The 12,023-nt window shown below is 52.4% G+C and overlaps 1 protein-coding gene and 1 long non-coding RNA gene across 3 annotated transcripts; both read left to right on the top strand.

Annotated features, from left to right (window-relative positions):
• The first annotated feature begins 277 nt into the window (after nt 1-277).
• On the top strand, nt 278-1,877 carry LOC107977365. Its single transcript, XR_004770741.1, has 3 exons — nt 278-350; nt 826-917; nt 1,836-1,877. It is a non-coding gene; the product is annotated as an uncharacterized LOC107977365 (long non-coding RNA).
• Nucleotides 1,878-8,210: 6,333 nt separating this feature from the next.
• Nucleotides 8,211-10,801, top strand: Arhgdia (Rho GDP dissociation inhibitor alpha). 2 transcript variants are annotated; one of them, XM_027425400.2, is made up of 6 exons: nt 8,211-8,345; nt 9,566-9,777; nt 9,895-9,978; nt 10,199-10,275; nt 10,362-10,425; nt 10,517-10,801. In XM_027425400.2, exons 2-6 carry the CDS (start codon nt 9,588-9,590, stop codon nt 10,714-10,716), a joined length of 615 nt encoding a protein of 204 aa, XP_027281201.1. In that variant the 5' UTR covers nt 8,211-8,345; nt 9,566-9,587; the 3' UTR covers nt 10,717-10,801. The 2 variants fall into 2 exon arrangements, with proteins under 2 accessions (XP_027281201.1, XP_027281202.1); XM_027425401.2 differs by lacking the exon at nt 8,211-8,345 and adding an exon at nt 8,910-9,058.
• Nucleotides 10,802-12,023: the final 1,222 nt, after the last annotated feature.

Raw genomic sequence — 12,023 nt, 5'->3', positions numbered from 1 at the left:
TCCTGGAATTCCCTCTGTAGACCAGGCTGGCCTTGAACTCAGAGATCTGGCTGTCACTGTTTGTTTGTTTGTTTGTTTTTTTAAATCTGGTGTTAGTAGATGTGGTTTGAATAAGAATGGCCCCACAGGCTCATTGATTTGAGTGCATAGTGATCAGGGAGTGACACTTGATGGGGGAGGGCCTTATGTGTATATGTTTGTTTTATTGGTTGATAAATAAAGCACTGTTGGCCAATAGGGAAGCAAGATAGGTGGGGCTAGGAGTCAAGGAGGATTCTGGGAAATGTAGTAAAGAGAGTTGCCATGTGATCCTGTGAAAAGAGGATGCATGCCCCTGGCATCCTCGAAAAGTAAGTATAAAAATATATAAATTAGTAGTTATGGTTGATATTTTCTTTTTGTTTTTTTGAGACAGGGTTTCTCTGTGTAGCTTTGGAGCCTATCCTGGCACTCGCTCTGTAGACCAGGCTGGCCTCGAACTCACAGAGATCTGCCTGCCTCTGCCTCCCGAGTGCTGGGATTAAAGGCGTGCTCCACCAACGCCCAGTGTTATGGTTGATAATTAAGACTGAGCTAGCAAATAAGAAATCCTAGTCATTGGCCAGCAGCATTGTAACTAATATAAGACCCTGTGTGTTATTTGGGGGCCCTAACATGATGGCAGAACTCAGGCAGCTGGCAGAAAAAATTATCATTACAGACTCGAGAAGGATTAGGAGGCGTGGCCTTTTGGGGGGAAGTTTGTCACTGGGGATGGGCTTTGAGGTTTCAAAAGTCCAAGCCATGCCCGGTGTGGCTTTATCTTTCTGCTGCCTGTGGATCCAGATGTAGAACTCTCAACAGCTTCTCCAGCACCATGTCTGCCTGTGAGCCACCATGCTCCCTGCTAGGAACGTAATGGACTATCCCTCTGCACGGTAAGCCAGGCCCACGTGAATGCTTTCCTTTATAAGTGTTACCATGGTTGTAGTGTCTCTTCACAGCCATAAACAGTGACTAGGACAGTAGGTGTTCATGTCTTCTCAGGATAATGTCACACAGTGGGGACAGAAGAGATACCTCAGCTCTAATGAGATTGGTATTCAAGCACAAAGACCTGACTTAAAGGCTCCAGAATATAAGTGAAAAACACAACAAAACAGGTGCCGTGGTATGCACTTGTAATTCTAGCACTAGGGAGGCAAAGACAAGGAGATTCCTAGGGCTTCCTGGCTAGCCAGCTTGTCAACTGTTGAGTGTCTGGCCAAGTGAGAAACCCTGTCTCAACAAAAACAAAAAACAGGCGGTGGTGGTGGACACCTTTAATCCCAGCACTTGGGAGGCAGAGGTAGGCAGATCTCTGTGAGTTCAAGACCAGCCTGGTCTACAAGAGCTAGTTCCAAGACAGCCTCTAAAGCCACAGAGAAACCCTGTCTGGAAAAAACAAAAACAATAAACCAAAAGAGAGAGAGAGAGAGAGAGAGAGAGAGAGAGAGAGAGAGAGAGAGAGAGAGAAAATGATGGAGTTTATACTTTTTGAAGGTGTGTGTGTTCAGGGGATGGAGGCTGCAAGAGTTTTGTTTATACCACATACATGCAGGTGCCTTTGGAGGTCAGTGTATATGAACCTTTGGAACTGGAGTTTCAAATGGTTGTAAGCAGCCTTATATGCATGCTGGGAGCAGCAGAGTCATCATCTGTCAGATCCTTATTATTGTGTAAATGTATAGATATGTACATTCCTAAGTATATGTACATCTTTTGTTGCTTTTTTTGTTATAGTTGTTATTGTTTGGTTTTTCAAGACAGAATTTCTTTGTTTTACATCCCTGGCTGTTCTGGAACTTGATTTGTAGACTATACAGAGAAGCCCTGTTTCAAAAGAACAAAAACAAACAAATAAATAAATAATATGCTTACGGGCTGGAGAGATGGCTCAGAAGTTAAGAGCACTGACTGTTCTTCCAGAGGTCCTGAGTTCAATTCCCAGCAACCACATGGTGGCTCACAACCATCTGTAATGAGATATGGTGCCCTCTTCTGGCATGGAGGCAGAATGTTGTATACATAATAAATAAATAAATCTTTTTAAAAAATGATATGCTTACAATAAACCACCTGGAGTCAGACTTTAGAAGTTTGAACCAGTATTGACTAAAGTCGAGCTGGACTGAGTTACATTCTGTCCTCGAACTCCCGGAGATCCTCTGCCTCCAAGTTCTGGGATTAAAGGTGTGTGCTAAGTGCCAAAACCGCCCTGGGCCTGAATTTCATTCTTACTCACCCAGATTGTTTTCCTGCCAGCAGCGGCTCTCACAGGGATCCCCACACTCTGTAGGCCAGGCTGATCTCAACTCAGAGATCAACCTTGCTGGTACTGAAGGGCCTGCACCACCACACCTAGCTTTTAGTTATTTTTTGTATTGCTGTGAAAAAACACCAACTAAGCCAACTTATAAAAAAAAATAAAGCAGGCTGGAGAGATGGCTCAGTGGTTAAGAACACTCACTGGTCTTTCAGAGGTCCTGAGTTCAGTTCCCAGCAACCGCATGGTGGCTCACAACCATCCGTTATGAGATCTGGTGCCCTCTTCTGGTGTGCAGATATACATGGAAGCAGAATGTTACATACATAATAAATAAATAAAATCTTTAAAAAAAAAAAGTCTTTAAAAAAAAGAAAGAAAAGAAAAAGCCTCTAATTGGAGCTTGATGTAGTGGTTTATTTGCATGTTCAGGACACAGTTGTTGAACTGTTTGGAAAGGATTAGGGGTATGTGGCTTTGTTGGAGAAGGAAGCAAGTCGCTGGGCTTTGTGGTTATGTCTTTCTCCTGCTGCTTATGGATAGGGTTGTAAGCCTCTCAGCACCATGCCTGTCTGCTTCCCAACATACTAAGTGACTAACCATCTATAAATGTATGTAAATCCCCATTTACTTATTTACTTTGGTTTTGCTTGCTTGGTTTTCGAGACAGGTTTTCTCTGTATTGCTTTGGAGCCTGTCCTGGCACTCGTTCTGGAGACCAGGCTGACCTCAAACTCACAGAAATTCGCCTGCCTCTGCCTCCTGAGTGCTGGGATTAAAGGTGTGCGGCACCAACACCCAGCTCTTTAACTAGCTCTTATAACTTAAATTAACCCATATCTTTCAATCTTTGTTCTTCTGCTTGGCTTGGCTACTTTTACTTTCTGATGTCCATGCTGTTTGCTTTGTGTCTCTTCTCTTCCCTTCAACTCCCTTCTTGCCAGCGTCCTCTGTGCCTAGAAATTGGCTGTTTAGCTTTTTATTAAACCAATCACAGTGACATATCTTCATACACAGTATAATCAAACATCTTGTAACAGACATGGGCTTTTTAAAACCTTAAGGTCCCCCAGTGAGCCGGGCACATGAGGCCCTCTGTCCTACTTTGTGGAGAATTCTCAGATCTTTATCAAACTCCAGAAAATCCCTGGCCTGGCCAGGTGTTGGTGGCGCACGCCTTTAATCTCAGCACACAGGAGGCAGAGGCAGGCAGATCTATGTGAGTTTGAGGCCAGCCTGGTCTCCAGAGCGAGTGCCAGGTTAGGCTCTAAAGCTACAGAGAGAAACCCAGTCTCGAAAAACCAGAAAAAAGGAAAAGAAAAAAAAAAAGGTACCCCCCCAGTGCCAATAACTCCTCCAATAAGTCTACACCTCCTACAATGTATTTATTTACAATGTATCTGTGGGCTTTATCTGCATGTCTTCTTTTATGCCAGAGGAGGGCATCAGATCTCATAAAGGATGATGGTTGTGAGCCACCATGCAGTTGCTGGGAATTGAACTCAGGACCTCTGGAAGAGCAGTCAGTGCTCTTAACCTCTGAGCCATCTCCCCAGTACAAGGGCCATACCTTCTAATCCTTTCCCCAAAAGCTCCACCCACTAGGAACTAAGCATTCAAACATATGGACCTATGAGGGTCGCTCTCATTCAAGCCAACACAGTGTATGTGCACCATGTGTGCAGGCTCCCTCAGAGGCCAGAAGAGGGGGTTCAGTCCCCTGAACTGGGGTCACAGTTGTGAACCTCCCAATGTGGATTCTGGGAATTTTGATCTAGCGAGCTCTCAACCATCGAGTCCTCTCTCCAGCCAGCCCCTACAATTTTTATTACTATTATTGTGTGTGCACACATATGGAAGTCAGGGTAGCTTCCTGGGCTTGGTTCTCTCACCTTTACATGGATGCAGCAAGTTTATCCACATCCATCTTGCCAGCTGGAGCCCAGCACTTTCAAGTCTCAGGCAGGAGGATCTTGGTTTGAGGCCATCCTGGGAAGCATGGTGGAACTTTGTCTCTAATGCATCCCCTCAAAAAACAAAAACAACAAAAAAACCCAACTATGCTAAACATCTTAGTGACTAAATCCTGTATACTTCTAAGGTTCTTCACTCAAGATACATCTCTAAAAGTGACCTCACAGAAACCAAGGTGATAGGGCAGTTTAATGTTTCTCTCAGGGCAGGACAGGGTCTGCTACTCTTATGCCTAAGTCATGAGCCCCCTGGAGACCACCAGGAGTCTGAGTTCAGTTCCTGTGTAAAAGCAAAGAACCTTTATTGCAAGCTCGAGCTTGGGACTGTCCATTCCCACACAGTGGTTGGATCAGGGAGAGATTTGAGCTGGGTTATGTCAGGGTTTTTAAGGAGTAAAGGATGGGGGTGAGATTTCCAGATTCAGATGGGGACTGAACTCCTGATTGGGCAGCAGTGAGGTAACCGAAGTCTTGTCAAACAGGGATTGGTACCAGTGTTGCTGCAAGGAAATCGACAACCTATATGCAAGTTAGGTAAGCTATCTTAAATGGTCTGCAGCATCCGGCACTTGTTTAATTCTGATTGGTGCCCCACAGGATACAGCCTGTGTGGTTTTTCCTGGTTATTGTAAATGTGAGGCCTAGTCCCAGCATTGTTAGTCTGCAGCCTGTGATGGCTGCGCTGACGTTAAGTCAGGCCTCTTCACTCTTCTTTACACCTGGCATTGTAGCTCATGGATCTTACACTCATGCCTCTTCCTTTTGTGATTTTTTTAGAAAAGGTTTAAATATTATCAACCTCCCTTTATAATAGTACAAAAAATGTACAAGCTGCAGCATCCCACATTCAAAAGTATCTGACCACATTGCAGTAGGAACCTGTTCACCACATGCTTCATTGTCCTGGCCGTGAAGACGGTCCTGAAGAGACTCCAGTCCTTTCACACAGTGTTTCACGACACAAACTGTGGTTAGATTATGTCCTCCCAAACTTTACAGGTCAAATCCAGACTCTTAAGGTAATAGCATAGGAGGTAGGGCCACTGGGAGGTGGCTAGTTGGTTATCTAAGAATATCAGTCTACAAAACATGATCCAGAGCTTTCAGCTCCCAAACGTATGAGTGAATGTTGTCTGCAGGCCATTCAGTCTATGGTGTTTTGTTACAGCCACCCAATAGACTAACAAGGGCAATCCCCAGACGATTGCAATGTATGCATGCTCCCTTGGTTTGGTTTTGTAATTCTGGGCTGGTAAGCACTGTACCTCGAAACCATCAGGTTTGCTTGTTTTTCAAAGATTTTATTTTTATGTGTGTTCATTACGTAAGTGCACCGTGTGCATGCAGTCACTTCCAGGGCTGAAAGTGGACATTAGCTTCAAAAACAAGTTACATACAGATGGTTGTGAACACTCATGTGGGTGTTGAGAACTGAACCCAGGTTCTCTAAAGAGCAGCAGCAAGTGATTTTAATTGCAGAGCAATCTCTCTAGCCTCCATCAGTTTCCTTTTTCTCTTTATTTCCTTCCTTCCTTCCTTTCTTCTTTCTTTCTTTCGACAGGGCTTCTTGGTATAGCCTTTGCTGTTCTGAAACAAGCTCTGTAAACGTGTTGGCCTCGAACTCCCAGAAATCTGCCTACCTTTGAGTGCTGGGACTAAAGGCTTGTGTCACCACCACCATCCATCGATGTATTTTTTTTAATAATTTATTTGTATTTTACGTACATTGGTGTTTTGCCCAACTGTATGTCTGTGTAAGGTTATTGGATCCCCTGGAACTGGAGTTACAGACAGTTGTGAGCTGCCAGGTGGGTGCTGAGAATAGACCCAGGTCCTCTGAGCCATCTCTCTAGGCTCCCATCGATATATTTTAAGTGCTCAAATCTTACAAATTATGGTGCAAATGAAAAGAATTCACAATATAATCAGGGAAAATATTTACTGGGCTTTTAAGATTTTTGTTAATTTTTTTCTTCAAATGTCAATCACCCTTGCTATGAAAAAGCTTTGGAGGCTGGGCAGTAGTAGCACACACCTTTAATCCCAGCACTCGGGAGGCAGAGGCAGGCGGATCTCTGTGAGTTCGAGGCCAGCCTGGTCTACAGAGCAAGTTGCCAGGGGACAGAGGTAGGCTGGAGAGATGATAGCTCAGCAGGAGGTCCTCTTTCAGAGAGGTCTCAGGTTCAATTCCTAGCACTCACTCGGTGTCACTCACAACTAGTCTAATTCCAGTTGCAGAGCTCTTCTGACCTCTGTGGTTGCTGCATACACACGGTGCAGACACACACACACACACAGACAAAACACTTATATGCAGGAAATAAAAATAAATCCAAAAAGTAAAAAGGCCAGGTGGTGGTGGTGGGTTGCTCGCCTTTAGTCCCAGCACTCGGGAGGCAGAGGCAAGAGGATCTCTGAGTTCAAGGCCAGCCTGGTCTACAGAGCAAGTTCCTGGGCAGACTCCAAAGCTACATACAGAAACCCTGTCTTGAACAACCAAAAGAAAAATATTTAAAAAATTAAATAAAAGAGAAGCCGCTTTGGAAGATTTGCACTTGGAGCCAAGTGCTTCAAACTAAGGAGTTGTGGGTGGGTCAGAGTTCAATAAACTAGGCCCACTGGGTGCAGGACTTCGAGCCTCCTGAAAAGCTAGCTTGACTCACTGGGCGTGTTTGCGTGCGTGTGTCTCTCTGTGTGTGTCTCTGTGTGTGTGTCTGTGTGTGTCTGTGTGTGTGTGTCTGTGTGTGGTGTGCGTGCATGTCTGTGCGTGTGTGTCTCTGTGTGTGTGTGTGTCTGTGTGTGTGGTGTGCGTGCATGTCTGTGCGTGTGTCTCTGTGTGTGTGTCTGTGTGTGTGTGTGTGGTGTGCGTGCATGTCTGTGTGTGTGTGTGTGTGTGTGTCTGTGTGTGGTGTGCGTGCATGTCTGTGCGTGTGTGCGTGTGTGTCTCTGTGAGGGTGTGTGTGTGGTGTGTGTGTGCGTGCGTGTGTGTCTGTGTGTGTGTCTCTGTGTGTGTGTGTCTCTGTCTGTGTGTGTGTGTCTGTGTGTGTGTCTCTGTGTGTGTGTGTGTCTGTGTGTGTGTGTGGTGTGCGTGCATGTCTGTGCGTGTGTGCGTGTGTCTCTGTGTGTGTGGTGTGTGCGTGTGTGTCTGTGTGTGTGTCTCTGTGTGTGTGTGTCTGTCTGTGTGTGGTGTGCGTGCGTGTGTGTGGTGTGCGTGTCTGTGTGTGTCTGTGTGTGGTGTGCGTGCGTGTGTGGCAAGCGGACTCCATCACAGAGGAAGAGTGGGGACAGTCAAGTGGTGACAGCGTTTGGTTTTGCAGTAGTTTGCCACTGAGCAGCAGGGAGAGGACACTGCGGAGCCATCTTCCTCGGACGAAGAAAACAGTGCATGAAACGGTTACGCTTGAAAGGACACCTGGCTTGCTTCAGAGTTGGGGATGCGTGGCCAGGGGAACAAGTGCTCGCGTGACGTAACGAGGCCGTAAACGTGGCGGATGAACGGCGGGCGACTGTTTCCCTCCAGTCATCTTTTCAGCGCGGTGGCGGACGCCCAGGGCGGCAGCGGTGCTGGCTCTCGTCCCTGCGGAGGCTCCTGCCCGTCTCGGGGTGAGCCGGCCCCGCGGGGCGCGGCGAGGGGAACTCGTGGGGACCCCAGAGGGCCACGGCCCGCGAAGCCACGCGCCCGGCGGCGCGAGCGTGCGTGCGTGCGTGCGTGCGTGCGGCGCTGCCATCTCTGCGTTGCAGGGACAATGGGGGACGAGGCCCGGGCGCGGCGGCCGCGGAACCCGGGCGGCAGAGCGGCCGCCCCGGAGCCCAAGGGCCCGGGCCTCGGCCCACACGCGCCGCGGACGCCCCTCGATGCCCCGCGCGACGCCGCCGGCCCACGCGCGACGCGCCCACGAGGCCGGCCGCAAAATGGCGGCGGCGCCGACCGGCGCCCCCTGCCGGCGCATGCGCACGGCGCCCCCCGCCCGCACGCCCGCGAGAGCGGAAGTCTTGTGACCCCGGAAGTGACCGTCCGGGCGGCGGGCGGCGGACGACGTTCGTCACTTGGTGCGGGAGGGAGCGCGAGAGCGACGGTCGAGCCTCCGGTGAGTGGCGCGCTGCCTGGCGCGGGGCGGCGCGCGAGGGGAGGGGGCTGGCTTTGTGCGGCGACCCCGGCGCTCGCGGGCCGGCGGGCGGGCGGGCGTGCGGCGGGCCCCGGGCGAGCGCGGGCGGCGGGCGCGGTCACGGCAGCGGGCGGGCCGGGCGCCTTCTAGGTCCTGCCCGAAGCGCCGCCGCTGCCCGGGCCTGGGCGCCGCGTCCCGGTCCCGGGTCCGGGTCCCGGTGCGGGTCGGGGGCGGGGGCGCCCTTTCCCGGCCGCGCGGGCGGGGTCCGGCCTGGGGCCCGCCCGGCCTGCCGCTCCCGCCGCGCGGCCCCCCCCGCCCTCCCGGATTGCGGGCCCTGCGGAAGCGCGGGCCGCGCCCTGGATGCTGTCGCCCGCGGCCACGCTTGGCCGCGTCGGGCGGGGCCTCCGGGACCCTCCGGGTGTCGGGCCGGCGCTCCCCCCGAGTCTCTGGCGCACGCCTCCCAGAGGGGCGGCGGCTGCCCCGACCGCCGCGCATCGCCTGCAGGGCTCGAGTGGGTGTCTGGGGGACGGGTGGGGATCTGCGGAACTGAAAGGCACCGAGGCGCTTCCGTCCCGGCGTGGTTCCGCACCGCCACAGACGCTTTAGGACCAGGGTCCAGCAATGGGCTCCTGAGATTTATTTTGCAACCGGTGCACCAGCTCCCACTCTGCGTTCGCGGACCCCTCACAAGGGAGGTCGGGCTTGCATATTTACCGTCTCATTTGGTCGCCACGCAGTTGAGCTTAGGACGGTATTCCACCGGCAGGAAGGAACAGACCCTTGTCCTGCACGTGGCTAGGACACAGAGCATCCCCGTTTCAGAGAACTTCTCCCCGTGACCCAGTGAGAGTGTCTTTGGGTTAGATCCCGGGCATCTAGGGGCAGCAGCAGGACCCACGTGGTTTAACGTTGCTTCTCCCAGTTCCGTTTGGTCAGGAGGCTACTCATTCTTCATGGGGAGGAAAGCTGTTCTGCTTCTCTGAGGAACGGGCTGTGGTCCCCATTTTGTGGCTTCATGGTGTGCCTGGGGTGTAGCCCTCTCAAACGAGCCTCTTGAGTTAGTTGGGCAGTGGCAGCGCCTCCTATCTCCTCTAAAAGTTGCCCTGGCGTGGCTACCTCCATCATTTCCCGGCAGGTGTCAGGGTCCCTCTAGGTTGCAATGCCTCCGGGCTGTCACCGCTCTGCTCGCTGCCCACCCACAGGTATCCCAGGTTAGAGGTGAGCATGGCAGAACAGGAGCCCACCGCTGAGCAGCTTGCGCAGATCGCGGCCGAGAATGAGGAGGATGAGCACTCTGTCAACTACAAGCCCCCAGCCCAGAAGAGCATCCAGGAGATCCAGGAACTGGACAAGGATGATGAGAGCCTTCGAAAGTATAAGGAGGCCCTGCTGGGCCGAGTGGCTGTCTCTGCAGGTAGGTGGATGTCACCTGACCCTGTCACCACCCCCTTTCCAGTCTGCCCCCCTCCTTCCAGGGAGTTAAAAAAAATCTAAGGAATGGAGCTCTTGATTCATGACTCTTGCTCTCCAGACCCCAATGTCCCCAATGTCATTGTGACCCGCCTGACCTTGGTGTGCAGCACGTCCCCGGGCCCTCTGGAACTGGACCTGACAGGTGAGTGGGTTTTGGAGTCCCTGGGTGGGGCCAGCTGGCATCCAGCCGCTGCCCCTAAAAATAATTTTCTGCACTGGTGCCCTCTGGTGGGGCAGGGGGGAAAGTGCAGCTAGGTGCTCTCCAAGGCCCTGCTTTGTGTCACGGAAGGGGCTGTGGAAAGGGAACGTGGGGGCAGGATGGAAAGCCTCCAGGCAATTGGCTGTGCCTCCTCCCCATACAGGTGATCTGGAGAGCTTCAAGAAACAGTCGTTTGTGTTGAAGGAAGGTGTGGAGTACCGGATAAAAATCTCTTTCCGGGTAAGGTGGAGGATTGGAGAGGCCTGGCAGAGGGGCAGAGCATCAGCACTGGGGGGCCGGCTGACCCTTGCTCTGTGTCCCCACAGGTGAACAGAGAGATCGTGTCAGGCATGAAGTACATCCAGCACACATACAGGAAAGGGGTCAAAAGTAAGTGGTCGTACCGATAGAGTGGGAAGCCTGTGGGTCCCGGGAGGGGCTTGCGTGGCCACTAACCATGCCTTTCCTGTCCACACCACAGTCGACAAGACCGACTACATGGTCGGGAGCTATGGGCCCCGGGCTGAGGAGTATGAGTTCCTGACACCCATGGAAGAGGCCCCCAAAGGCATGCTCGCTCGGGGCAGCTACAACATCAAGTCCCGATTCACAGACGATGACAAGACGGACCACCTGTCCTGGGAATGGAACCTCACCATCAAAAAGGAGTGGAAGGACTGAGCTCCAGCTGGGAGGCGGGCAGGGCGGCGGACAGACAGAAGGACCGACATGCCCCACCCCCAACCCCTACCCACCCCAAACCAAAGTGCTGACAGGACCCTCCCTCACCATTCCTCCCCTCTTCTGTCTGCCCCTCCTCCACCTCCTGCCTGCAGGCCCCTGTGGTCTCCAGTGTTGTCACATTGCTGCTTCTGCCTGTGCAGTGGGGGAGGGGTTTCAGCCCAGGCCTCCAATCTGCTGTGTCCCCCAGGTTTCCTCTGTCGTCCCTTCCTCAGGCCCTGGCTTCTAGAATGGAATGGAACACTGTCTGGGTTGCCCAGCCCACCTTGTCTCTGCCCCAGCTGAGCTAGCTAGAATGCTGGGCCTGGGGGAAGGGCTGGGTTGTGTCCTCTAAGCACCACCCCCCCTGGCCAGGTCATCCATCACTGTCAGTCACTGTCTAACCATGATGCCTTAACATGTGGAACATGTACTGGGGGCCGTCGCTAACTCTTAACTCCACTGTCTGCATGAGCATGTGGTCTCCCCTGTCCTTGCCTTGTCTGCCATCCCCATCCTGGTGACCCACCCAGGGAGGCCTGGAGTGTGCTGCTGTTGCTTCCTGCAGGCCTGGCCAGCTCTTTCCCCCTCCCCATGGCCAGGGTTGGGGGTGGCTCCAGTAGCTAGGGGAGGGTCAATTGCCAAAACTCAATGCCTCCAGCCCCACCTAGGAGGCAGGACAGGGTGCCTCATTCCTCTGCCTTCTCTGTCCTTGTAGGCAGCACTCAAAGCCCCTGTCCCCACAGAGCCCCCGAGGACAAAGCCAGCCGAGCCTTACTAGTCTCACCTGGGCCCTGTGGCCTGAACCTCGTGCCTGGCCTGTCAGTATTTATTGCCTCCATTTGGGCCAGCTGGCCTGATGCCTCTGCCCTGGCTCTTGGTGCCACCATCCCTGGGCAGGCCCTCCCTGGACCCAGCCAGGACAAACGTGGGACCAAGTGCACACAGTTGGGAGCTGTCTCCTGTGCCTCCCCTCCCCGTTCCCGTTCCCGTGTGGTGTCTGCCAGGCCTAGGCCTCAACAGGCAGAGGAGCCTGTCCCTGCTTCTCTTCTGACTGGGAAATAAACACCCTGAAGGAGTCTGGGGTGGTGTGGTCTATGTTACTGGTGGGGTTTGGAGGGAATGACAAGACTCCAGTGAAGGGTGGAGGTTCTTCAGGTCAGATTCCCTTATCTGCTGCTAACAGCTGCTGCTACTACCCTAGACCTGTGGGTGACATAAATCTGTACCACTGTTGGCAGCTGTCATTGGTGGAGTTAAGCTTAACA

The sequence above is a fragment of the Cricetulus griseus genome, chromosome 7, assembly GCF_003668045.3.
Source record: "Cricetulus griseus strain 17A/GY chromosome 7, alternate assembly CriGri-PICRH-1.0, whole genome shotgun sequence".
NCBI lineage: Eukaryota > Metazoa > Chordata > Mammalia > Rodentia > Cricetidae > Cricetulus > Cricetulus griseus.
This window is presented reverse-complemented; position numbering and strand designations above follow the sequence as displayed.